At 34.6% G+C, this 27,485-nt stretch overlaps 1 protein-coding gene across 18 annotated transcripts in view; it reads right to left on the bottom strand.

Moving 5' to 3' along the window:
* CHD9 (chromodomain helicase DNA binding protein 9) overlaps positions 1-27,485 on the bottom strand; it is a 244,283-nt gene that overhangs the window by 79,387 nt on the left and 137,411 nt on the right. For all 18 annotated transcript variants that reach the window (XM_059905419.1, XM_059905418.1, XM_059905417.1 and 15 more), the window contains 10 exons: positions 26,134-26,245; positions 22,409-22,555; positions 21,404-21,472; positions 21,265-21,320; positions 20,465-20,582; positions 17,419-17,505; positions 17,052-17,189; positions 7,892-8,013; positions 4,477-4,720; positions 410-586 (listed from right to left, as the gene is read on the bottom strand). In XM_059905419.1, the coding sequence (XP_059761402.1) occupies positions 410-586; positions 4,477-4,720; positions 7,892-8,013; positions 17,052-17,189; positions 17,419-17,505; positions 20,465-20,582; positions 21,265-21,320; positions 21,404-21,472; positions 22,409-22,555; positions 26,134-26,245 (1,270 nt within the window). The remainder of the gene's footprint in view (positions 1-409; positions 587-4,476; positions 4,721-7,891; positions 8,014-17,051; positions 17,190-17,418; positions 17,506-20,464; positions 20,583-21,264; positions 21,321-21,403; positions 21,473-22,408; positions 22,556-26,133; positions 26,246-27,485) is intronic.

The raw sequence follows: 27,485 nt of genomic DNA, 5'->3' as shown, positions 1-27,485 counted from the left end.
ATATATGCTAAGTATGTAGAATTGCGTAGAAACTTTATCCCTCTATCATAAATGATCTGCATAATATAACTTTGGTGAAAGGGCTTTTTATCGAGGAATTTATGCCTTAAAACTTGTAGTTTTATTTCTTTCAATAGGACACTCTACAGAGGTTTCTCTCTCTCTAATTCCAGCAGTTAATTACTAAAGCTTTTTGGAGGAAAGAACTAAACAATTTAAGTCTTAGAAAACAGATGAGATTCTTTCCCCCTTACTAATTAATTAAAGCAAAATAATCTTAATTATCACAGATAGAAATCAGAAATCTGTATTTTAAAATAAAAAAAGGAATAAGTTTTTGGCATTAGCTCTTTTTACTATGTAGCTAAGAAACAGAAGTCAGTCATAAAAATGACATTAAGTTACTTACCAGATTCATGAGTTTCAGACCTTCTAGAAGTTTACAATTTTTATTTTTTAACCTATGTGCTTCATCAATAATCACACATCGCCATTCAATTGCATTAAGCTCTCCACAGCCTCCAAGAATCATTTCAAAAGTGGTGATGATGGCTTGGAATCTGTAAGCTCCTCGAATGATTCGCCCCTAGAAATTTATTACCAAATACAATAATTTGCTAGAATGTCTTGATCATAATTTTTAATTCCTGTCAAGCAGCATAAAAATCATTTAATGACATCTGCTATAAAACATTTTCCACTGAAATTTTTATGTATGCAGACACCCCCTTAAAATGAGGAACTTTAGCATTAAAACTGTTTCAGATTGCTGTCTTCAAGAATGTTGTTAAAAATTATACAATTAATAATTATATCCAAATAAGTATTCCTTGATAAAACATTTTATAATTTTTAAGAGTTGTAATAACAATGTTAAGTCAAAAAAGAAATGGTTATTATAAAATCTAGCCAATGAAATTTCAGTATTAATGAGTGTTACTTATACCCATGACTCCACACATATAATGGTAGATAAGTAGTTAATACAAAAATTGGCCACTCATGTCATTTATTCAGCAAGTATTTATTGAGTGTCTCTGTTCTAGTTGTTGGAAATATAGTAGTAAACAAGACAGACAAAAATAATTATCCAAGTGGAACTTACATTCCGATGACTCAAATATAGGACATAGCCATTAAGAAAAACAAACCAAAAAACCCACCAAAAACTAAAAAAAAACCAAAAAACTAAGAAAGTAATAGAAGTCATAGACTAAAATAAAACAGGGATGGGGAGTAGGAAGTATGGGGTTGGAGGTGACCATTCCCATTTTATTTAGAGTGGCTGGGAGGCCATCATTAAGTGACATTTGAGCAAAGTCCTGAAGATGAGGGAGGAAGCCATGTTAGTATCTACAGATCTGTACGAGAAAGAATTCTTGGTAGAAATAGAGAGTGTGAACGCTGTAATGTGGGAGTATCTTTGGCAGTATTCAAATAATAGCAAGAAACCCAGAGTGATTGAAATCCAGTGAGAATGGAGGGGATGAGGCTATATACGGCCTTAAAAGCTGTGGTAAGGACTCTGGCTCTTACTGTGAGCAAGAAGCTATAGGAGGGTTTTGAGACAAGAAGTGTCATGATTTGACATATATTTAAAAAGAATCCCTTGGCTGTTCTGGTAAAAACAGTCTGACAAAGGCCAAGGACAGGATCATAGAAACCAGTTAAGAGGCTGCTGTAGTAATCCAAGCAAGAGATCTTCAATGGAGGTCATGAGAAGTTCTCAGTTCCGGATTTAATTGGAAGGTAGAACCAACAGGATTTACTAATGGATAGGAGTGGAGTGAGATAAAGAGAGGATTCAAGTTTGACTAAACTTTTTCGCTCAACTAGAAGTTGGTGTTGCCATTTACTACAATGAGGAAATGCAGGATTCTGGTTTTGGACATGTTATGTTTGAGATGTCTATTAGATATTCAAGTGGAGTAATTGAGTAGGCATTTGCATATGACTCTGGAATTTAGGAAAGAGGTCAGAGTTGGTGATATAGATTTAGGAGTTTCCAGCAGTACAGACAGTAATTAAGTTGTGTGACTGAATGAAATCTCTGATGGAATGAGTATGGATATAAAAAGTCTGAAAACTGAGCCCTGGGTCACCCCCAAGATTAGATATGGGAAGACAAGAAGGAATTGGTTAAAGAGGGCTTCAGAAGGAATAGGTGGTGACATAGGACAGTATAAAGTACTGGAATCCAAGTGAAGAGAATGTTTAAATGCAACTGAAAATTATAAACTATTAGGGATTAGGAGAAATGAATGGTTAAGAAGGATCATGCGATCTGGTTTAGATTTTAATTCCTATCAACTTAATTACACTAATTTTAGAATAATTCATATTGATTGCATATGCTGGCCATTAAGCTGAACAACAGCTCCAGTAGAATATTATTAAAATATTGATAGTTATAAAGTATAAGTCTATGGTATTTACACAGCTCTAAAAACCTGGGATATGATGCATTCAGTTAAGAGTAATATTGCAGTGTTTAAGAACAGGGGCTCTTGAGTCTAACTGACTTGGGTTTATTAATCCCAGTTATGCTCTGTGATTTTAGGGGAAACTACATCACTTCTTTTTACCTTGGTTTCCTCATTTGTAAATGAGGATGATATTATCACCTATTTACAAGGTGATAAATTAATCTTTGATATTACAAAGATTAAGTGAAATACTACATGCAAACTGTTTAGCACAATGCCTGGCACATGGTAAATACTCAATAAATTCCCGTGGATATTAGTGTTAGTATCTCTGTTACTTTTTCCAAGGCAATTGAGAAAATTACAACATAATTTTACTACTTATGTGATTTCAAGCTTATTTATTAATAACTTGGAAAAAGCAGAAGTTAAATGTTCATTTAATTTATATTAAAATATATTTGAAAGAATTAACTCTGAAAATTATTTCTATATTTGAAGTATAGAGCTATTTAGCTCATTACAAGACATCTTTATCTCTTGAAATTTTAAACCCTTCACATAATATTCTTCTAGAATGTATAACATTTACCATAAAAATATAATTTAATATACTATTCAGTTTACAACACATCAAGAATCTTTCAGCTTCTGGCTATCACATTTATACCAAACTCATACAAGACATATATTAAAACTGTAACCTTGTTAAAAATCTTTAAGCTTCCAATATTTTAATGTACCTTTAAAAAATGAGATCAAACTAAATGATTTTAATGATATCATAGAGCTCTAAAATTCTATAAATGTACAATTAAGAATAATAAAACACTATGGAAGGAAATGAAACTATAACTTAACTAAGATGTCATAGGCTCCAAAGGTGCAAGGGTAATAATTTTCAGTACAACTGATTGCAGACATACTTAATTTCATAGAAATCTAATTATTTCAACCATAGAAGTAGAAGGGAAAGGAGGTTAAAGGAAAAAATCAATCAATTTTATTGATATTCAGCCTCAAATAAGTAGAAAATCAGTTGTAATTGGGAGGCAAAAGTAGAAGGCTATGCACTTTACCTTACCTTAACCTATATCACATCCCATGACCTGGCCATATGTTATAATGGTCCTTATAAAACAGAAGAATCAGTGCAAGAAAATAAAATATTAAGGTGCTATATTGAGGCAGAGTGCCATAACCTTTTCCAATGAAAAAGTACAATTTTGTGTGAGTTGTTCTAATTAATTTTGTTTCTTATTTCTTAATAAAAGGTTTACCTAAGAAGAGTCAAACTACCACTCAAAACTGCAACTCGGAACTTCATGATTTCTAGTCTTAACCTTCTGCTAGGGAATTCTTTCTTATAATGTCATCTCAATTTTAGGATCTGTGTATTTAGCAGAAAAATAGGTATTCCTTCCTAAAGAGTAAGTGGCCAAAGTAAAATGGAAAATGTGCCCCTAGGATATAGGGAAGAAAACCATCAAAGCAATAGAGTAATGAAATAACCAATCTAAAGGGGAGAAAGATACAGACATATGCTTGTACCAATATACAAAACAAACCAAATTTTAAAAAACTGTCTAAAATCAAAATTCATTGAACACACAAGAGAACCTATGGTTTCACCTCAAAGGGCATTCAAACCCATGGTGGTCACTGAAGATGTAAATTTTAAAATGGAGGGAAAAAACTGGAGGATGATCAAAGAGACACATTATTTTTAAAATAAATTTAATGTGTAGTTGAAAACAATTAGTAAAACAATTATTCTAGTTGAAAAATTAAGTATACAATCAAATTTGTACATTTGTATAAATCAGCATACTTCCTTCCAGTGAACTAGAGCGTGAACTTGGCTACTTCTGTCATTTTTCTCTTCAGCTACTAAAATTTATTGTAAAATAAATATGATGAATAAAGAGATCAGATTAAGATTTAAGTAGGCAATTAAAATCTATCATAAATTTGAAAGTAATTAATATGTAATGCTTATCTTTTGCAAACCTGACCTTTCAAACAACAAAAAAAATCACCAATAACACACCTGTGAGTCCCTGAAGTACATCTCATATTGCTGTATCATTTGTCTGCTAATCAGGCTCCCATGATAAACCACAACATTAATATCAGTCCACGTACGAAATTCTCTCTCCCAGTTTGCAATAGTAGAAAGTGGAGCAATAATCAGGAAAGGTCCTCTTATACCAGTCAGAAGGATTTCGTAGAGGAATGTAATTGATTGAATGGTTTTGCCAAGACCCATTTCATCTGCTAAAATGCAGTTTCGTCTGAAATAAACAAATATATTACCCATGTAGATTTTGGGGTTTTCTGTATACTACAATGTTTTAAAAGATAAATATTAAAAAAAATAACCAGTGATCAAGTTAAAATACTTGTATTTAAAACGTAGAAGTTGCTGAAGTGCAGATTTGGCTAAAGATTATAATTTTATTATAATATTGCAAAGGGACAACTACAGATTTTTGTAGCTCCAAAATAAAGATACCACCTGTTAGATACCTGATTTTTTAAAAGAACGAAATGGCAAGAGCAAGGTAAACTAAATATGTTATTTATTCAGGAAACATTTATTAAATGCTTTCTGTATCTCACGGATAGTATGAGAAGATGGGATACAAAAGAAATAGAACACGTTCTCTGCCTTCCAGGGGCTTGTATCTATTAGAAAAGCAGACATATGAATAAATAAATAAATAGTCACGCAATGTGCTATCACAGCACAAAGAACTGGTTTTCGACTCTGGCTATACACTGGAACAGCCTAAGAAATAGATAACCATGGCCTTCTCCTTTACATTCTGATTCAATGTGCATGGAGTAGGATAAAAGCAACTGTAATTTTTAAAATAAGTTGCACAGATGATTATGATATATGGCCAGTTAAGAATTATCAGTGTTTATTATGGAACCTCAGAGCAGTAAGCATCTAACCCTGGCTAGAAGAGATGAGAGAAGATAAGACTGCCTTCAGAGAGGAGGACAGTAATGAGGAGCATTTTGCCAGAGGGCAGAGCAAAGGAGCGTAAGTGTAAAGAACATGATCAACTGGGAGGCCACAAGTTATTTAATATGGTTTTGAGAGAATGGTAAAGGGAAGGGATCTTACTAAGATAAGCAGGGGTCACAAATAAAGGTTAGAAATCATTCTACAATATTATGAATGAGAGTCAGTGAACATTTTTAAAGAAACCTGATGAGATTAGGTTTGTACTTGAAGTTTACTCTGGTGCCACTGTGAATATTAGAAGGTGAAGTGACTTGAAATTTGGACAGTAATTGGGAGAGTACCGCAATAATGCAGGAAAGAATGGGTGGATATTTGGACTAAGGTAGGAGGGATCAAGAGGAGAAAACTGATCACAAAGTTAATTACATGTTAGAATGATTTGGACTTAGTGACCAATCAGATATATGGAGTGTAGGATGACAGTCAGATTTCAGTTTGGGTGACTAAATAAGTTGTGTTATTATTAACCAAGATGTAAAATATTTGAAGAATAAGTTTGATATGGAAGAAACAGGAAATAATAAGGTTAAGTTTGAATATGCTGGGTTTAAAGAATCATTGAGATAGACATTAAGGTAGCCAGAAGTAAACAAATATGGGCTTGGAGTTCAAGGCCTTAGTTAGAGATGTTATTGATAAGTGAAGACATGGGGGAGTAGAGTTTGGCTTAGGGAGAACAAACATGTAATATGAGAAGAAAGTAAAAAACAGAACCTTGGGAAAGAAAAAAACCAACAACACTGAAAGGGTAAGCAAGGAAGAAGAACCAGCAAAGACTATTGGAAGGAATAGTTACAGAGGTACTAGAGAGCTAGGAGAGTCACACTGTGGAAGCTGTTGGGAGCGAGAATAGGGGAAAGGTTAAAAAAAGGAAGGACTAGAAACTCCTATGTAACACAGCAGAGACAGCAAATTAGGGCTAAAAAATATCTTCTGGATTGGAAAATTAAGAGTTTCAGAGATGATACAGAATCAAAAGTCAAACGACAGGTTTAAGGAGAATTGGAGATGAGAAAATGGGAAGAGTTCATGCAGGCTACACTTCCTAGACCTTTGCCTAGGAAGTTACAAAGAGGGATCAATGTAGCTAGAAGGAAAAATAGAGCCAAGAGAAGGTTTACCCTTTCCTTTCCTTACTTTTATATATAAGTTAAACCCAAATTTGTTCACAGACTGAAGGGATGTTACCAGTCTTAAGAGATAGTTTGAAGATATAACAGAGAAGGATAATAAGTGATTGAAGTGAGGTTCTGAAAAGATTGGATGAGATGCCTGTCAAGAGCTGAGGTGGTAGCATTAGTCTTGGTTCTGGGGAGGCACCTTTTAACTTCTGATATGAGGACAGAGGTAAGAATGGCTAAGGATGGAGATACATTTGCAGGCTTGGGTGTGAGGGCAGGCAAGAATCTGAATGAATTCACCTACTGGCCCTAGACTTCTCTATGAAGCAGTCATATATAGAGAGTGAAGGGGATAGGGTTGTGATAAAGTGCTTGAGGAAAGTGGTGCAAGTTTAAAACAAGTAACTGGGAAAGGATATTGATAAGAGAAGACAATTAAAATAAAATTTTGTTAACTATTTTAGCAGGAAGATTCTCTTGGGAAAAATGATTAACATTTAGAAAATATAAACCAGGGGAAAGAGCACTGTGTGGAATAACAGGTTCCTCCTAACTCCATCTGACTGAGTTTCATGACTCACCATTACTTAGTGAAACAGAAGAATCATGTGACAAGTAAAAACACAGAAAAATGATTTTGAATACGTCATAAAATTTTGTGCTATTATTATTAATAGTACCTTCATTTGCTCTTTTATATATACTATCAGACTTCTTTCTCAATCAAGATACCATTTTTTACTTCTTTTGCAATTAATTTTCCATCTCACTAAAAAAAAGGTGAGCTAATATTCCGAAAAGCATTTTGAACAACTTGGAAAATTAATAATAAATGGGGGTAATTCATTACTGCGTTCTTATATTTAGTATTCTATTCCTTATCAATTGCTGAAATCTGCTTCCTTGAAGACGTACATTACAGACCTATGTAATTCTTATAGATGGAACTGCTGACACCTTACTAACTACATTCAACTATTGGCAGACAGTAGTGTTAAGTTGAAAAACATTCTGTAACATAGCTGATGTTTGATGATATTAATGAAGGTATTTCAAATTTAATTATGAATTAACATATCAACTTTCTTCTATTCTCATTGGTACACATTAAACGGAAGCAACTGTAGTCAAAATCCTAAATTATAATGTACACATCTTCTGGAGCTAACTACAACTTCATTTTCAATAATGGAGACTTCGTGACAGTAATAATGTAGCAACATCAGTATCAATTTTACTTAATGTATTTTGGAACACATAAAAAAACCACACATTAAATTTGTTTTCTATTAATATATACTACATACCTATTGTACCAGTTGAATAAGAGCCAGTTGAGTCCTTCCAGTTGATATTCCCTGAGTTGATTGCCATTTTTATAATCCCTGGATTGATCTATTTTTTTCCAAATATTAGAAGGAGGACGGTCCTTTGTGGAAAAACAAAGAATGAATGATGTATTTTAGATTTTTTGATCTTCCCTACATCTCATACATGGTAAAAGCATTGCTTTTAAAATAATCATAGAATAATATTATATGACATTATGATAAAATTTTACAAACATCTGAAGACCAAATAAGTTCTACACGAACTCTTCCAGAAAACTGAAGAGGACAGCATATGTCCCAACTCATTCTATGAAACTCTGATACCAAAATCAGACAAAGACATTACAGGAAAACTAGAGACCAATACCCCACATGAACAGAGATGAAAAATTCCTAACAAAATTTTAGCAGATGGAATCTAACAATATATAAAAAGGGTAATAAAGCATGACCAAATGGGGTTTTTCCCAGGTATGGAAGGTGGATTAACTTTGAAAATTAATCAATGTTGATCAACAGACTAAAAAACAAAAATAGGATAATCTCAGCAGATACAGAAAACGGAAAAACTGAATGCTTTCTCCCTAAGATCAGAAAAAGGCAAGGATGTCCACTGTCATCACTTCTATTCAACATTGTACTACAGGTTCTAACAGGAGCAATCAAGCAAGAACAAGAAATAAAAGTCATTAAGGTTGGAAAGGAAGAAGTAAAACTTTCTTAATTTACAGAAGACATGATTTGTCTACATGGAAAATCCTGTGGAATCTAGAAAAAAGATAAACTAAGAAGTGATTTTACTAACATTGCATGATATAAGATCAATATACAGAAAACTGTATTCTATATTGTAGAAACAATTATAAATAAATTTTAAAAATACTATCTTATAATGGCATCCAAATATGAAAAATTTAGGGTTTACTAAAAAAAATATTTCTTAAATGGTAGCCAATGAACTTTAAAATAATTAACATATAATATTGCTTTAATTATTGTTTAAAATAATTTCCACATTAATTAATATTCTCCATAATTTTCTTTTCAGCAATCCAATCACTGTTTCCTTAGTTTAGGCCAGGAACAAATTTCATTTGATCAAAGATACTTTACATGTTTTATATGTTGTTTTATTTAATAACAGACTGGCAAAAAAAATCAGTTACCTCCTACATTATTTGACTTTGATAAACCAGCACTGTTGTCAAATTGATTTTACAATAACTGAGGGGATTAATTTTATTGGCTGAGTCCCCTTTACCAAGGACTACATTATGTGTCTAAGGCACTGGCTCTTCCCACCATGTGCTTCAAAATCACATTTTTAATAACACCTGGGGTCCACTCTCAGATATTCTGATTCTGGAGCCAGGATACAGAAACTAGGCATCTCTAATTTTTGAAAAGTTCCAAAAGTAATTCTGATAAGCACCTCTGACTGAGAACCACTAATCTAAAAAAATAGCTTACTTAAAATGAGGCTGAAGATCAGGTTACCACTGAAGCATGGTCCCCACCCCAAAAAGAGTATCTTTTCCTTTCATAATATCCTTTAGACTACTCCTCCCTGAATTAGTTAATTAACACTTTTGTTTCCTGGCTCAAGGAAAGGTACTTAGAAATCAAAAAGGAATGGAGGTGAGCTGCTATGTTCTTGGTAATAGACTGTGGGTATTATTGGGAGATAAACTAAGAAGACCAGAAAATAAGAAGACAACCAGAAAAAAAATACTGTTATAAAAACAATATGATCTCTTCCATGGAACAATTCATTCATTTCCTTCTCTTACATCACATCTCCACATTTTACATGGCAGCTAATCATTAGCTCTGGTGCTAATCAGAAAGTGATCTGCTCTTGTCTTTTCATGCATAAACTCCCTCTTTAGTGAAGTAAGAAATTTCTATGACCAAATTATATTTGAAAGAGGACTGGCCAAAATATTTAATAAAATCATAGTATGTCTCTTTGATGTGAATTTCTTTTGGTTGGCTCCCCAAACTGGATTCACATGACAATAAAAAAAATATAATTATTAAAATATCACAACTTGCCATCGCCTTCCAGAATTCTGTAGTCTTTGTACTAGAAAAATCAATAACTGACTCAAGTTTTTTTTTCTGAGCAGGGAAGAGACACAGATGTATCAATAAAAAATCAGTGTACTTAACTTATGTAGGCCTTTTTTTTTTTATTGGAGTATAATTGCTTTATGATGTTGTGTTAGTTTCTGCTGTACAATGAAGTGAAATCAGCTATATGTATACCTATATCCCCTCCCTCTTGGACCTCCCTCCACCTCCCCCCATCCTACCCATCTAGGTCGTCACACAGCACCGAGCTGAGCTTCCTGTGCTATACAGCAGGTTCCCACTAGCCATCTATTCTACACATGGTAGTGTATTTATGTCAAACCTAAACTCCCAATTCGTCCCACCCTCCCCTCCCGCTCTGTGTCCACATGTCCATTCTCTGTCTACATCTCGATTCCTACCCTGCAAATAGGTTCATCTGTACCATTTTTCTAGATTCCACATATATGTGTTAATATACGATATTTGTTTTTCTCTTTCTGGCTTACTTCACTCTGTATGACAGGCTCTAGGTCCATCCACATCTCTGCAAATGATCTACTTTCGTTCCTTTTTATGGCTGAGTAATATTCCATTGTATATATGTACCACACCTTCTTTATCCAGTCATCTGCTGCGGACATTTAGATTGTTTCCATATCCTGGCTACTGTAAATAGTGCAGCAATGAACATTGGGGTACATGTGTCTTTGAATTACGGTTTTCTCAGGGTATATGCCCAGTATTGAGATTGCTGGGTCATATGGTAGTTCTATTTTTAGTTTTTTAAGGAACCTCCACAGTGGCTGTATCAATGTACATTCCCACTAACGGTCCAAAAGGGTTCCCTTTTCTCCACACCCTTTCCAGCATTTATTGTTTGTAGACTTTTTTGATGATGGCCATTCTGACTGGTGTGAGGTGATACCTCATTGTGGTTTTGATTTGCATCTCTATAATGATTAGTGATGTTGAGCATCTTTTCATGTGTTTGCTGGCAATCTGTATGTCTTCTTTGGTGAAATGTCTATTTAGGTCTTCTGCCCATTTTTTAATTGGGTTGTTTGTTTCTGGATATTGAGCTCCATGAGCTGTTTGTATATTTTGGAGATTAATCCTTTGTCCACTGCTTCATTTGCAAATAGTTTCTCACATTCTGAGGGTTGTCTTTTTGTCTTATTTATGGTTTCCTTTGCTGTGCAAAAGCTTTTAAGTTTAATTAGGTCTCATTTGTTTATTTTTGTTTTTATTTTCATTACTCTAAGAGGTGGGTCTAAAAAGATCTCACTGTGATTTATGTCAGAGTGTTTTTCCTATGTTTTCCTCTAAGAGTTTTATAGTGTCCAGTCTTACATTTAGGTCTTTAATCCATTTTGAGTTTACTTTTGTGTATTGTGTTAGAGAGTGTTCTAATTTCATTCTTTTACATGTAGCTGTCCAGTTTTCCCAGCACCACTTACTGGAGAAGCTGTCTTTTTTCCATTGTATACTTTTGCCTCCTTTGTCAAAGATAAGGTGACCATATGTGCGTGGGTTTACCTCTGGGCTTTCTATCCTGTACCACTGATCTATATTTCTGTTTTTGTGCCAGTACCACACTGTCTGATTACTGTAGATTTGTGGTATAGTTTGAAGTCAGGGAGCCTGATTCCTCCCCAGCTCTGTTTTTCTTTCTCAGGGTCTTTTGTGTTTCCATACAAATTTTAAGATTTTTTTGTTCTAATTCTGTGAAGAATGCCATTGGTAGTTTGATAGGGATTGCACTGAATCTGTAGATTGCTATGGGTAATATAGTCATGTTCACAATGTTGATTCTTCCAATTCAAGAACATGGTATATTTCTCCATCTGTTTATGTCATGTTTGATTTCTTTCATCAGTGTTTTATTGTTTTCTGAGTACAAGTCTTTTGCTTCCTTTGGTAGGTTTATTCCTAGGTATTTTATTCTTTTTGTTGAGAAGGTAAATGGGATTGTTTCCTTAATTTCTCTGTTTTTTCATTGTTAGTGTATAGGAACGCAAGACATTTCTGTGCATTAATTTTGTAACCTGCAACCTTACCAAATTCACTGATTAGTTCTGGTAGTTTTCTGGCAGCATCTTTAGGATGTTCTAATGTATAGTATCATTTCATCTGCAAACAGTGAGTTTTACTTCCTCTTTTCAAATGTGGATTCCTTTTCTTTTTCTTCTCTGATTGCTGTGACTAGGACTTCCAAAACTATGTTGGATAAGAGTGGTGAGAGTGGACATCCTTGTCTTGTTCCTGATCTTAGTGGAAATGCTTTCAGTTTTTCACCATTGAGAATAATAATAATGTTTGTTGTGGGTTTGTCATATATGGCCTTTATTACGTTGAGATAGGTTCCCTCTATGCCCATTTTCTGGAGAGTTATTATCATAAATCGGTGTTGAATTTCGTCAAAAGCTTTTTCTGCATCTATTGAGATGATCATATGGTTTTTATTCCTTAATTTGTTAATATGGTCTATCACACTGATTGCTTGCATATATTGAAGAATCCTTGCATTCCTGCGATAAGTCCCACTTGATCATGGTGTATGATCCTTTTAATGTGTTGTTGGATTCTGTTTGCCAGTATTTTGTTCAGGAGTTTTGCATCTATGTTCATCAGTGATATTGGTCTGTAATTTTCTTTTTTTGTGATATCTTTGTCTGGTTTTGGTATCAGGGTGATGGTGACCTTGTAGAATGAATTTGGGGGTGTTCCTCCCTCTGCAATTTTTTGGAAGAGTTTGAGAAGGATAAGTGTTAGCTATTCTCTAAATGTTTGATAGAATTCACCTGTGAAGCCATCTAGTCCTGGGCTTTTGTTTGTTGGAAGATTTTTAATTCCAGTTTCAATTTCATTACTTGTGATAGGTCTGTTTATATTTTCTAATTCTTCCTGGTTCAGTCTTGGAAAATTGTACCTTTCCAAGAATTTGTCCATTTCTTCGTGGTTGTCCATTTTATTGACATATAGTTGTAATAGTTTCTTATAATCCTTTGTATTTCTGTGGTGCCAGTTGTGATTTCTCCTTCTTCATTTCTAATTTTATTGATTTGCATCCTCTCCTTTTTTTTTTTTTGATAAGTCTGGCTAAAGGTGTATCAATTTTGTTTATCTTCTCAAAGAACCAACTTCTAGTATTACTGGTCTTTGCTATTGTTTCCTTCATTTCTATTTCATTTATTTCTGCTCTGATATTTATGATTTCTTTCCTTCTACTGACTTTAGGTTTTCTTTTTTCTTCTTTCTCTAGCCGCTTTAGGTGTAAGGTTAGATTGTTTGAGATTTTTCTGGTTTCTTGAGGTGAGATTGAATTGCTATGAATTCCCTGTTAGAACTGCTTTTGCTGCACCCCATAGATTTAGAGCTGTCGTGCTTTCCTTGTCATTTGTTTCCATGTATTTTTTAATTTCTTCTTTGATTTCTTCAGTGATCTCCTGGTTGTTTAGTAGTGCACTGTTTAGCCACCATGTATTTGTGTTTTTTACAGTTTTTTCCTGTAATTGCATTCTAATCTCATAGTGTTGTGGTCAGAAAGGATGCTTGATACGATTTCAATTTTCATAAATTTTCTGAGGCTTGATTTATGACCCAAGATGTGATCTATCCTGGAGAATGTTCCATGTGCACTTGAGAAGAAAGTGTATTCTGCCACTTGCAGGTGGAATGCCCTATAAATATCAATTAAATCTATCTGGTCTACTGTGTCATTTAACACTTGTGTTTCCTTATTTATTTTCTATTTGGATGATCTGTCCATTGGTGTAAGTGGGGGGTTAAAGTCCCCCTATTATTGTGTTGCTATCTATCTCCCCTTTTACGGTTGTTAGCATTTGCCTTATGTACTGAGGTGCTCCTGTGTTGGGTGCATATATATTTATAATTGTTATGTCTTCTTCTTTGATTGATCCCTTGATCATTATGTAGTGTCCTTCCTTATCTCTTGTAACAGTCTTAAAGTCTATTTTACCTGATATGAGTATTGCTACTCCAGCTTTCTTTTAATTTTCATTTGCATAGAATATCTTTTTCCACCCTTCACTTTCAGTCTGTATGTATCCTTAGGTCTGAAGTGGGTCTCTTATAGACAGCGTACATACAGGCCTTGTTTTTGTATCCATTCAGCCAGTCTGTGTCTTTTGGTTGGAGCATTTAATCCATTTACATTCAAGGTTATTATCGATATGTATGTTCCTATGACCATTTTCTTAATTGTTTTGGGTTTGTTTTTGTGGGTCTTTTTCTTCTCTTGTATTTCCCGCCTAAAGAAGTTCCTTTTAGCATTTGTTGTAGAGCTGGTTTGGTGGTGCTGAATTCTCTTAGCTTTTGCTTGTCTGTAAAGTTTTTGATTTCTCCATTGAATCTGAATGAGATCCTTGCTGGGTAGAGTAATCTTGGTTGTAGGTTTTTCTCTTTCATCACTTTAAGTATATCCTGCCACTCCCTTCTGGCCTCCAGAGTTTGTGCTGAAAAATCAGCCGATAACCTTATGGGGATTCCTTTGTATGTTATTTTTTCCTTTTCCCTTGTTGCTTTTAATATTTTTTCTTTGAATTTAATTTTTTTTAGTTTGATTAATATGTCTTGGTGTGTTTCTCTTAGGGTTTATCCTGTATGGGACTCTCTGCCCTTCCTGGACTTGGGTGACTATTTCCTTTCCCATATTAGGGAAGTTTTCCACTATAATCTCTTCAAATATTTTCTCAGACCCATTCTTCTTCTCTTCTTCTTCTGGGACCCCTATAATTTGAATGTTGGTGTGTTTATTGTTGTCCCAGAGGTCTCTGAGATTGTCTTCAATTCTTTTCATTCTTTTTTGTTTATTCTGTTCCTAGGCAGTTATTTCCACCATTCTCTCTTCCAGCTCACTTACTTGTTCTTCTGCCTCAGTTATTCTGTTACTCATTCCTTTTAGTGTATTTTTCATTTCAGTTATTGTGTTGTTCATCTCTGTTTGTTTGTTCTTTAGTTCTTCTAGATCTTTGTTAGACATTTCTTGTACCTTCTCAATCCGTGCCTCCATTCTATTTCTGAGATTCTGGATCATCTTTACTATCATTACTCTGAATTCTTTTTCAGGTAGGTTGCCTATTTCCTCTTCATTTATTTGGTCCTGTAGGTTTTTACCTTGCTCCTTCATCTGTGACATGTATTTTTGTCATTTCACTTTTTTTTTTTTTTTTGATGGGTGGGATTGTTTCTTATCTTACTGGTTGTTTGGCCTGAGGCTTCCAGCACTGGAGTTCATAGGCTGCTGGGTAGAGATGGGTCTTGATGCCGAGATGAGGACCTCCGGGAGATCTCACTCCAGTGAATATTCCCTGGGGTCTGAGGTTCTCTGTTAGTCCAGTGGTTTGGACTCAGAACTCCCACTGTAGGAGCTCAGGCCTGACCCCCAGCTTGTGAACCAAGATCCTGTAAGCTGTGCAGGGTGGCAGGGGGAAAAAAAAAAGCCGGAAAAGGCCTTGGCTGTGGGGGGCAGGGCTTAGGCAGGGGCAGGGTTTAGGTGGTGGGTGGGGCCTATTCTTAGGACCCACAGGGCTGGAAAAGGCCATGGGGGGTGATCAGGCTTAGGTTCAACCACAGCAGGAGGGGCCTAGGAGTGCCTCTGGCCTTGGAGGGTGGAGGATCAGGTCCGGGACCCCAGCAGTCTCCCTGGGCCCGAGTAGGCAGAGGAAATGATAGGTGCGTTCCCCCTGATCCTCCAATCGCAGATGGTGCCCTCCCTGTTGGCCTCTCATCTTCTCCCCCACCCAGGCCCCTAGGACCCACACGGCCAGAGGGGGCCCCCAGAAGGCAGGGGACCAGACCAGGAAGCCTAACAGGCTTACCGTGGCCGAGTGCAGGGGAAACACCCGAGGCACTTCTCCTGATCCCATGGTCCTGGAGGGTCCCCCCTGCTGCCTCTCCTCCTCCTTCCCTCCTACATCCCTAGGACCCACGAGGCCGGAGGGGGCCCCGGAGAATGGACGACCAGCCTTGGGAGTCCAGCAGGCTTGGGGCCAAAGTGGCTGGGGGAAATGCCCCCCGTGCCTCCCCAGAGCCTCCAATCCCGGAGGGCCCCACCCCGTCCACCTGTCCTCTTCTCCCCCTGCCTCCCTCCTACGCGCCTAGGATCCACGCGGCCTGGAGGGGGCCTCGGAGGGCCGGAGACCAGGCCAGGAGCCCAGCAGGCTTCCTGGGGCCCAATTGGGAAGGGGAAATGCTAGGCGCACTCCCCTGATCCTCCAAGCCTCCGAGGGTCCCTCCAGGCGTGGGAACCCCTCCCCTCTCCCAGCACCCCTCAGGGGTCCCAGTCCTGTCTGGCCTCCACTTCTCCTCCCCCCTCACAATCCCCCACATCCTACCCGGTCGCTTGGGGGTTCCTCCCGTCTCCTTGGGTGTTGAGGTCCCCCACCAGCGTCTGGCAGGTGCCCTAGTTGTGGGGAGACGCAAACTCCATGTCCTCCCACGCTGCCATTTTGACTCCGCCCCACTATGTAGGCCTTTAACAATATTCTATACAAAAGGTTTTTCTAAAAATAAAGCTACTATGGAAGTAGAAGAACTATTTAGTTATGAAGAAATAACTGGTTTACAGAAAACAAGGGAAAGGTGGGTATAATAAGGATTTTTCTTTGATAGAGAATTCATAACTCTGCTTAGAGCTGAAACTGGTATTCTTGACATTTTTATAAATGACCCGAGAGAAAAAGTAGTGGGAAAGTTTTTAACTCAAGATGAGGCAGAAGTATTTGCAACTTTTCCAGAGGGAAATTTAAAAGGAAATACTTATCAAACTTTTGAATGCATATGTGTTCTGACCAAACAATTATACTTCTGATTTATCTTACGAGGGCTCAGTGTTCAATGTAACATTGTTTATAATAGCAAAACACTGGAGTATCCACTAATGGAGGAATAGTTAAATTAACATACATAAGATACTATGTAGTAATTTTTAAAATACAATATTAATTGCATACCAGAGTAAATTAAAATTTCAAAAATTACATTAAATCTGTTGAATAAAGAAATGCTAAGATTTTATGATGCTAAGGCATGGTCTTACCAAATGTCTTGTGTCAGGCCGTGAAGCTTGCAACTGTTCAAACTCTTCTATTTTTGCAAGATCTACATCTTCTTTTAGTTCCCAAGTACTATCTTCATATGGTAATGAGCACCACTTTACTAAGTAGTAAATAACAGGCTGTAAAAAAATTTTTTTTCATTTTACCATTTTGAAAAAGAATAGTAAGAAATAGTTTAAATTGAGAATCCCCAGAAATAGTTTAAATATATTAACCTACATCGGTAAAAACTTATGAAACTTTTTATGGTGTTTTTAGGTCATTAACTTTAAAAAAGTAATGCTTTAATATTTGGAAGTCTTTAGGTTTTTCTTACTTACTTAAAAAATATTTCTACCAAATATTTACCTCACCAGTATCTTTATCTTCACAAAAAGAGACTTCTAATACTCTGTCTACTTCAACGTAGTCTGGGTTAAATGGTTCTTCTTCCATCTAAAATTAATAAGTAACTTAATTGATATATGATAAAGAAGTAGAAAGATGAAAGTGAAATAAAGACAAATTTACTAGCTATTCACTATAGAACAAACACATAAGTTTGATTTTAATTAAATTTCCAAAAAATGGAATACTTCCATTTTAATTTCAAAAAGATTGCTAGGATATTTGTCTATATTATGAATCACCATGTTATATATAAAAAACTCAACTAAACAGCACTAAAAAATAGGTACTCCAGACAAGTAAGTTACTCTAGAAGATGTGTTCTTTAAAAATTTCCGAAAGGGAGCCTCTTTTGGAAAGAGGCTCTCCTTTACCTTTGTTTTACTACTTTCCTCAGGTCCAAGAGTTGAAGACTAATCACCCGACCTGGAGGCTCCTGTCTCATTTGTATCAAACACTCTTTATCTACTGATGGTTCTTGTGCTCAAGACCCCCTTACCTAACTAAATGCAAACTCTCTGAGCTACCTCACACTCGACTGCACCCATTTACTCTTCAACCTACGCTTCTTCCTGTATTTTCTAACTGGGTTAACAGTAACACAGCACCAACTTCACATCCTACTCCCAGTTACACAAGCCAGCAATGGAGAAGTCATCTTAGATTCCTTCTCTTTTTTAATCTCCCACATCTCTTAACTCATCAATTCACACAGATCCTACTTTTATCTGAAACTCAAATTGGTTCCTCCTTCCTCATTCTCACTGCTTCATCACTTCTTACTTGGATCTTTACAAATAACTTCCTAACTAGTCACCAACTACTGTCTTGCCTCCCTTTAATTTATTTTCACACTGTCCCCACAATACTCTTTCTCAAATATAAATCATATATTGCTCCCTTGCTTCAAATCCTTCAATGACTCTCCCCTGTTTGGGAACCAAGTCCAAATCAGTTTCTGTGGAATAAAAAGGCTCATACCTTTTCCTCCAGCCTCATCTCCTACTGCTTGACACAGCTGTACCCCAGATTTCATGCTTTAGAGTACAAAAACAGACGCTTTTCAAACTCTATGTTCTGTCACACCTTCATGGTTTTATACTCATTTTTCTCTCTTCTGAATAGATTGCTGTTCCTTCTCTTGTCTGCTTGGCTAATTCCTACCCAGTCCTCAAAGTCTTACTTCCAAAAGCCCATCTCAGCTATCTTTGCTGCTTCTCCTCCTCTGTTTAACCTCTAAATGTTATAGTACTCCATGGCTCTGCCTTTAGTTCTCCTAACTATCTTAATCCTTTCCTGAGCAATACTATCACCTCCATGTACAGGACACACTTGGTAACAAAGAGCACTGCCCAGCACCAGAATGGTAATAAGGTATTCTAAGAAAATCTGCACAGCTCCAGTTTATCCTGTACCTGAGTCATGAATGCACCTAATCTTCATGAAAAATTAGAAGATTATTAGTTAAGTATTTCTAAAATCTTCAGCTCATTAGAAACTTCTGTATCAGAGTGAGGAAGTGAGAAATTTTTGAGGACCTCCCAGCATCCAAAAACTGACAGGTCATTTTAGTCATCAAATTTTTGAAGTAGATTTTATAATTACAAAGAAATAACAATAGCTTCATGGTGGAAAAAATCTGCCATAAGATACCAACCATTATCTAGTGATTAAAGTTAACACCACCAGTAATTGGGCAAATAGGTATCATGTACCTCCTGATATGATACACTGAGAATGCTGCTGCATCATCTCTGTAGTGTTCTTTTAAATAATGCATGACCTGAAGCTGAGGAAACATCAGATAACCCCAAATTGAGGGACGTGATACAAAATAAACCACCTAAATTCTTTAAAAAGTGTCCAAGTAATGAAAAACAAAGAAATATTGATAAAGGAGACATGACAACTAAATGCATTATATGCTGCAGGATTGCATTCTGGACCAGAATAAGCATATACACACACACTTTTTTTTTGCTATAAAAATACTAGTGGAACAATTAGTGAAGTATGAATAAGGTCTATAGGTGAGGTAAGAGTACTACATCAATGTTAATTATACTATTATTATGTAAGACTGTTTCTAGAAAATACTGAAATTGAGGCTTAATTTTCAAATGGTTTAGAAAAAAATGTATGTGCATGGGAGAAAGGCAGAGGCAGAAAGAGAGAGAGAGGGGTGCACAGAGACAAAAGGAGAATTAATGTTAATGACAAAGAAAACATGGTAAAATGTTAACATTTAGGGAACCTAGTTAAAATATATGTGGGAATTTGTTGTACTAAATTTTTCAAATAAAAAGTTAAAAAAATTTAGATGAATCTAAAACTGCTCTAAAAAAGTCTATTAAGGGACTTCTCTGGTGGCCCAGTGGTTAAGACTCCGCATTTCAAATGAAGGGGGTGCAGGTTCGATCCCTGGTCAGGGAACTAAGATCCCACATGTTGCGCTACACAGCCAAAACTTAAAAAAATAAAAAGTAAAATAAAAAAATTATAAAGTCTATTAAAAGAAAAATGAAAAAAAATTTAGAGCAGGAAAGGACATAGGACTTTTTAGTGAGGCCTGGAAAGGTTAATGAATTTTTCCAATGAGGTTCTGTTCATGCATACACAAAGATGATACAGAAAATATGCAATATATTTCACATACTGGAAAATCTTCTTTTCCATTTATTTGCTATGCTACCATTTCCATTTCTTGAAGAACTCTGCTGATAAAATACTTTAAGATATTAACACACTCACATTCAACTCTAAAAAGTATTGAAATACATGCTAATTTAAAAATACAAGAGTTATCTACCATTCTGAATTATCACTGTTTCTGTTTTAGCTATTTTCCAAGCTAAATTTAGGGAAAGAAAAAATATGTAGATAGCATTTATATTCAAATATCATAAGAGGAAGCCTAAGAATTAAAATGAATAATACTTAAATTTTTGATACATAATACTACATGTGTTCAGAGTTCAACACATAATAGTCTTTTTTTTTCCCTTACGTCTGCAAAAAAATGTGCTCTTTGTGCTTGTCTCAATTTGAATCGTTTGATTTTCTGCTGGATCCTTTTATCTTTCAGAAGCTGCTGTTCTGTGGCCCACTCACAGTGAAGATAGGAGCTAAAATTTTTATAAAAGCAATATATTAGAATGATATAGAAAAACATGTTTTGAGTTTTTATAGATTTATTTTTAATCACAGCCTCTAAAACAAAATATTATCTTCAACTTTACAAATAGGTAGTTCATCATTTCATTTAATGTCAATAGACTCCATATGATTACTAAAATAAAGCCACTGTAATCTAAAGGTCTGCAATTTGCCATATGGAAACAGAATGGTAAATTGAATCATAAGGGTAACAAAATATGACTTTTAGTTTATTTCTTCATTATAATCATTTTGTCATGATCAGAAAGCTAACTTGTTTTGAAACCAGTGTAATTTTATTTAAAATACCTTCCTTCACCAAAGTGTAAGAAAAAGTTGAACAAAATCTGAAAAGTTCAACAATATAAATATGATGGATAATGTCTGTAATTTGTAAAAGTGTAATTTATAAATATTACTGCATTTTGATGTTTATAAGTAATGCTTTCTGGGAAAAAATAAAACACTCAATTTTAACATGAAATGTTTTCAAAATCTTTTCACTTTTTAATAATTTTTAAGTTCCTGCAATAATAAGTATTAAAATATTTTAAAATGCAGGTAAAATAAAAATCATAATTTCTTAATATACTTAAAATATTAATTCATATTTAAATACCTTTCTATTACTTTTCTAACTCAAATACTTACTAATTCTTGTATTTTACAAAAAATTCTTCTGTATCAATCATCACTCCAGGTGATATCTAAGAAAATAAATTCAATAATTACGACTTTTATGATCAGGCCATGGAATATAAAGTGTAAAATGTAACATATCATTACTTACTTCCTTTTTTATAATTCTAGAAGATAGTATTTTGTCCACAATTGCAGCATCTTCTTCACTTGGATTCTCCTATGTGAGGGAGGAAAAATGTATGATGACACATTCTGAAAACACTTTAGTTGCCACTCTGTTTATGAATATACTAAAATTCAACAAACATTTATTTAACACGTTCCAGGGACCATGTTAAATGTTAGGAATACGAATATGAAAAATATCAATTGCTGTTACTGTCATCGTCATCATTGGCATCATCATCATAGTAAACATATGGTGCTTTTTAATGTGTTAGGCATTATTCTAAACATTTTACATATATTAACTAATTTAATCCTTGCAAATACACTATAAAGTAGGTACTATTATCATCTCCATTTTGCAGATTAGGAAGCTCAGGCATAGAGAAGGTAAGTTCTTGTCCAAGGTGCCAGATCCCTCAGCTAGCAGATAAGTGGTTGGTTTACAACCCAGATAAGGGAGAGTAAAAGAACTTTACAAAGAGGAAAATGCATATGCAAAGACACAAAGGTGTCAAAACATGGCATTTAAACAACTATGTTCATAAAACCAGAGGACTGAGTGGAGAGAAGTGGAAGGACATAAGGCCAGAAAATCCATACAAAAGGCTTTATAAGTTATGCTGAAAAGTGTATTTTCATTTTTTTCTGACTTAGGACACCATTAGAGGAGTTTTCAGTGGAAAAGTACTGTGATTAGGCTTGTAACTTAGAAATATTCTGCAAGAAGGATAGAGCTTGGAGGAGTTTCAGGAATATATATTTAGGAAGTGAAAAATGTAAAAAATTGGACGAAGAAGCAAAGATAAAAAAAAGAGAGAACAAATCCCTAGGTTTCTGATCTGAATAACTAATGGTTCTATTAACTACAGTATGGAATCTAGGAGGAAAAGCTGGGGCAGGTTTTAGGGGGAAAGATAATGAAAATATTTTTAAAACTTTACATTGGTTTAAAATGTTTTTTGTCATAATCCAAAATCTGTCTTACCACAAATAACTGTAAAGGCTGTTCACCAGGTAAAGGAGCTGAATGCTTTTTTATTTTTATAGAGCCTTTAACCTCTTCTTCAGATTGTTTCCCTTCTGCATCTTCTGCATATTTTTTTCTTTTAATTTGTCGATTTGATCTTCTTTTCTGTAATGAACAATAAGGAGCATATATATGATTATTTTAAAGGAAAAAAATTATTTCTAGTGTGGCAATTTTGTACATTGAATTTTCAAAACTGTATTCAACATTCATCTTTTCTAATTTTTCCTTTTAATTAAAGGAAGATTATAATTTGCCCTTTGCCAAAGGTTTACAACCTTTAGTTTTACTTCCTAAAGTGTCAAGTAACAATGATTAATAATAATACCTTTATTACTTTTCTTTAGAAATTGTTAAGAATAAAAATGTTTCTTTTTACTTAACTATTTCACAGCTTGGGAAACACATAGTTTAAACTGTTAATACTTTCACAGTTTTTGCCCCCAAACCTAAAAAGTACACATCAGATGAATGTTGGTTAAATAATTAATCAGGGGCATAAAACTAAAAGAAGAAATTAAATAATATTTGACACAAAACCCATGAACTTGTGTTTAAAACAGATTAAAAAAAACCCCAAAATAATATAAAATGTTTTAAAAGAGATACAGAAAATAACAAAGTATGAAATCTACCAAAAAATTAAACGTGAATGGAGGAACCAGTGTTTTACTACCTTTACTAGCTTCCCTTAAAAATAAAGAACACCACTATAATAAAAACAGAAGTAAGCTTTTCAGAAAGTATTATGTGTAGCAATGTAATTTTAATAATAATCTGAATGATTTAAAATCAGGTATCAAATGCGCATGGCTTTACTTACCTCCCTAAATATCAAATATTTGATGTTCCCACTATAAAGACAAATCTCACAATGGCTTGAAAATCCCAAAGGACTTAGGTTTGCTTTTGCTCACCTCCCTAAAATCTCGTGGATGGAGGCATCTCAGCCAGCTGTTCTACTGCTCAATACTCCTTCTTCCTTTTACTATTCTTCTGTGTATTTAGTAACTCCCATGGCATTCCCCCCAGATGCAACCAAAAGAATAACCCATGTGTTCTCCTTTTGGTTTCTGCCAATGTCTTCTATTTGGGAGGTCTTTCATACTTCCGTTGCTATGACAAAACTGAATCAGTGCAGCAGTGTGGGTACAAACTGTTATTTGCATCCAGAAAGGATGCAGTGCCTCTTTCTCTTGAGAGTAGTGGAATATTGAGAGAAAGAAAGGCACTACTGTGGAGAGGTAGTTCAGCCAAATGTAGTAGAAAAATTCCATGCCTCAATTAGGATGGGTCACCATCTCTTAGCCATGAAGATATTTACATTTTCAAAACTCAAGATAACAATTTTGTCATTATGGGAGACAGGAAGGTGGCATACAAAAGTTATAAGAAACTTCTTAAGACTTAACTTCTTAAGAAACCCAATTTTCCCACATCCTGTTTTGGAAAAGATATGAAATATTTATTATTCCCTGGGAGAGAAAATTCTATGGATCTCGAATCTAATACTAAGCTAAAGGAATGTTTGGAGTTCGATTACAGGCATCATATAGTTCTTAATGCTCAAGAACAGTTTAAATTAATAACCATTCATGACATTTATTATTCTAACAATAACCTATATAACCAATGTTATGTCTCACTAGGCACAAATCTTTTAAATAATGAAGTTTGGGAATAATTCAGTATACTTTTAGAAGATTCTGTAGATGATTTCAGCATTAAAGTTTCCTTTCTGGTCACTTAGGCATCTACTGGTACTTTGAAATGCCACACACAGTCCTGAGTAAGTAGTAAACAAGTGGTCTGAAAGAATCCTTTCAACTCACAAAAGTGCACATTCAGGTAATTTTTCACAAGACAGAATGAGAGCCACTTACTGTAAACTGCTCCCTCATTCTATGAAGACTTTATCAGTCTCTGAGTAATTAAAAAAACTCTGAGTTTTTCAACTCTATGAGCTGATTTTGTCATAACTTACATTCCACTAGAGCATATAGTTACATATTAGGCAAAGCCAAGTAAGGTACCACTCTCACCAATTAACTTTCTCTGTCATACAATAGTTCTACTACTTTAAAAATACAAAGCTAATTTGAATGTCGGCATTTTAGGCTAATGTGGATATTTTTGGCTTTCTTTCTTCATAATGTTTTTCGAAGGACAATTTAAAACAGTGACAAATTCTTTCTTCATATTTCTTTTTTCTAGCTTTTTTCTTCGTATGTCTTAAAGGCTTTAATAGATCAGTCAACAGCACTTTACGTAAGAGGTCAGAAACATTATGCTTTTAAATGACTGAATAGTTTGTTATGATATCACTTGTTTCCTATAATAATCCTAATAAAATGTGCTATAGGGGCTTTTTAAAATAATTTAAGTCTCTAAATATAGTCAGACTACTGCATTACACTCTATTAGGTAAAAAATTAAGTATGATAATCATGTTTTCAGATTTCGACCTGACTCTAAACCTTATATTACTTTTCAAGCCTTCAAATCTTGACAATCCATTGTGGTTGAAAGCTACTTTTATATATTTATACATCATTTATATAATAATATATTTAAATATATCAATAATATAGATTTATAATTGTTTACTAGAAAATTCTTTTTTCCTTCCCCATTAAATTTTTTGTGTTAAAGCAACACATCTGTCAAAGCAACCTAATTAACTACAGTGAGAAGTACGGAAAAAATGTGCATGTTAACCTATTCTACCATTTCATTGTTTGTTAATTACATAATGGAAAAATGGCCAGCATTATTTTAGTAAAAATTTAACTAAATTTTCTCATGTCGAATAATTATAAGTTTGCCTAAGTTAAGGATAACATATGAAGAAAAAGCCAGGCCATATAATATTAGGAGCTTTAGTCACTGCCCTTACCTCAACTCTTGCAGCAGCCCAGGAGCCTTGAGCCACTACTCTCCCATTGGATAAGAAGCTGCATAAGGAAGAAGAAAGGCCATTCAGGGGCTTTCTGGCCCCATAATGCAACAAATGCCACCACCCCTACGGCCTATAGTCGTTCTTTAATTATTAGAAAGCAGAGGGTGGCCTGACTTATTATGACCTTCACTATATATATATATATATATATTTTTTTTTTTTTAACTTCACAAGGTTATTTTGAATATACAGCTATTCAAAAACAAAAAGAAAGAAAAAGGAAAATGCACAGTATTTTTGTCTACATTAGGGGATTTTTAATATAGTTGTTTAACTTTTCTTCAATAGAAGCAGACCAAAGGAATTATCTCTAGGAATGATTCAACCCATTTGCTTTATCATTTGTATGTGACTTTTAAAATTAATATCTCCAGCATTAAATTCATTCACAAGTACTCTGTAAGTACAGGGTAATATCACTGGATACTTCTCCATGTTAAAAGCCGCCAGGGACTTTGGATTGTTACTTAAACTCTCTGGGCTTCAGTTTCATTATCTGAAAACTGAGAGGGTTTGGAGAGGATGTGTAAGTTTCCTCCCAGGTCTAACATTCTATGGGAATACTACTAGGACCATATTGTAATAATGCTGTCATATAAGTTCTACCATACAATAAAATGTATTTTTACCACTAAACTATAGTATAAATATCCATAAAATAATATTATGCTATCTAAATAATTCTGCCAGTGCTTCATTTCTCAGAAAAAATTTTAATACTCACTTGAGAGTCTTCCTCTTTGAATGCATGCTGTGGCACCTGCTCTGCATCAGATATTTCATCTGAAGACTCATTCTTTCTTTTTTGCTTCTTACCCAATGTAATAATGAGTTTGCTGTTTCAAGAGAAAGAGAGTAAACAGTAAGATCTCTTTGTACTTTTCCATTTTGGGGCAAATTAAGATTCCCATGATAAACTTCCTTCCATTTTGTATCACTTGAATGTCTAACCAAAGATGATATTTATCATGAAATCCATAATGACATTTTCACATGATAAACTCTATTCCAATGGAACAAATACAAACCAGTACTACAGTTAACATATTTCTAAGCAAAGAAAGGCAGACCAATTCTATCACTTGTTTCTTTAGGCTCAAGATTATTTTTCATGAGAAAAATGTCAGGTGATATAACTATTAAATAATTAAAGTAATTCATTTATTTTATTATCTTGTAGGTTTGGAATGAGGGATTTTTTTTCCTTCTACCTCCTATTTATTTCGAATTCCACTCAATTCCTTTGAATCCCGCCTATTCACCAAAAGCCTCTACACTTCTTTCTACCCTATAGTAGTTTCTCCCTTACTTAAAACACTTTACCAATTGATTGTTCTTTGATTATTTCACTTATGTTAAGGCTTTTCTTAGCTATACTATATGTTCCTAAAGAGTAAGAACTTTCTTTTATTTTTTTATATTTCTATATCATGTATATGTTTACATTCTCTAATATATACATGTATATATATATGTATATTAACACACACTGACTCTAAATGTCTAAAATAAAAATACGTTTTCTATGTTTTTTCCTGATCAAAGATAAAAGTACACAGAAGTACATCCCACATTTCCATATCTGGTTCAACGGATGAGACGGAATGATCTTCAAGCACCATCAGGAAAACTCTATTTTTTTTTTTTAAAGATTTTTTTAATGTGGACCATTTTTTAAAGTCTTTATTGAACTTGTTACAATACTGATTCTGTTTTATGTTTTGGATTTTTGGCCCCAAGGCATGTGGGATCTTAGTTCGCCGACCAGGGATTGAACCCGCACCCTCTGCCTTGGAAGGTGAAGTTTTAACCACTGGACTGCCAGGGAAGTCCCTGGAAAACTCTACTTTAGATTTCTGTATTTCAAACATAGAAAACTCCCCAAATATTTACTTTCAAGTACGATATATCGGAAATATATCAAAAATTTTTTCAATAATTATTTACTAATGTTGGAGAACTTGAAGGTTAAGAGCAAGCACTTTGAAATCACAGTTTCAAAGATTTAAAGCTTGACTTCACCATTTACCTATCTGTGGGACACTAGGCAAATTACTTCATAGCTTCCTTGCCTGT

This window comes from Balaenoptera ricei, chromosome 19, assembly GCF_028023285.1.
Source record: "Balaenoptera ricei isolate mBalRic1 chromosome 19, mBalRic1.hap2, whole genome shotgun sequence".
NCBI lineage: Eukaryota > Metazoa > Chordata > Mammalia > Artiodactyla > Balaenopteridae > Balaenoptera > Balaenoptera ricei.
Note: the sequence above shows the minus strand (reverse complement) of the source record. Positions and strands in the feature narration are given on the sequence as shown.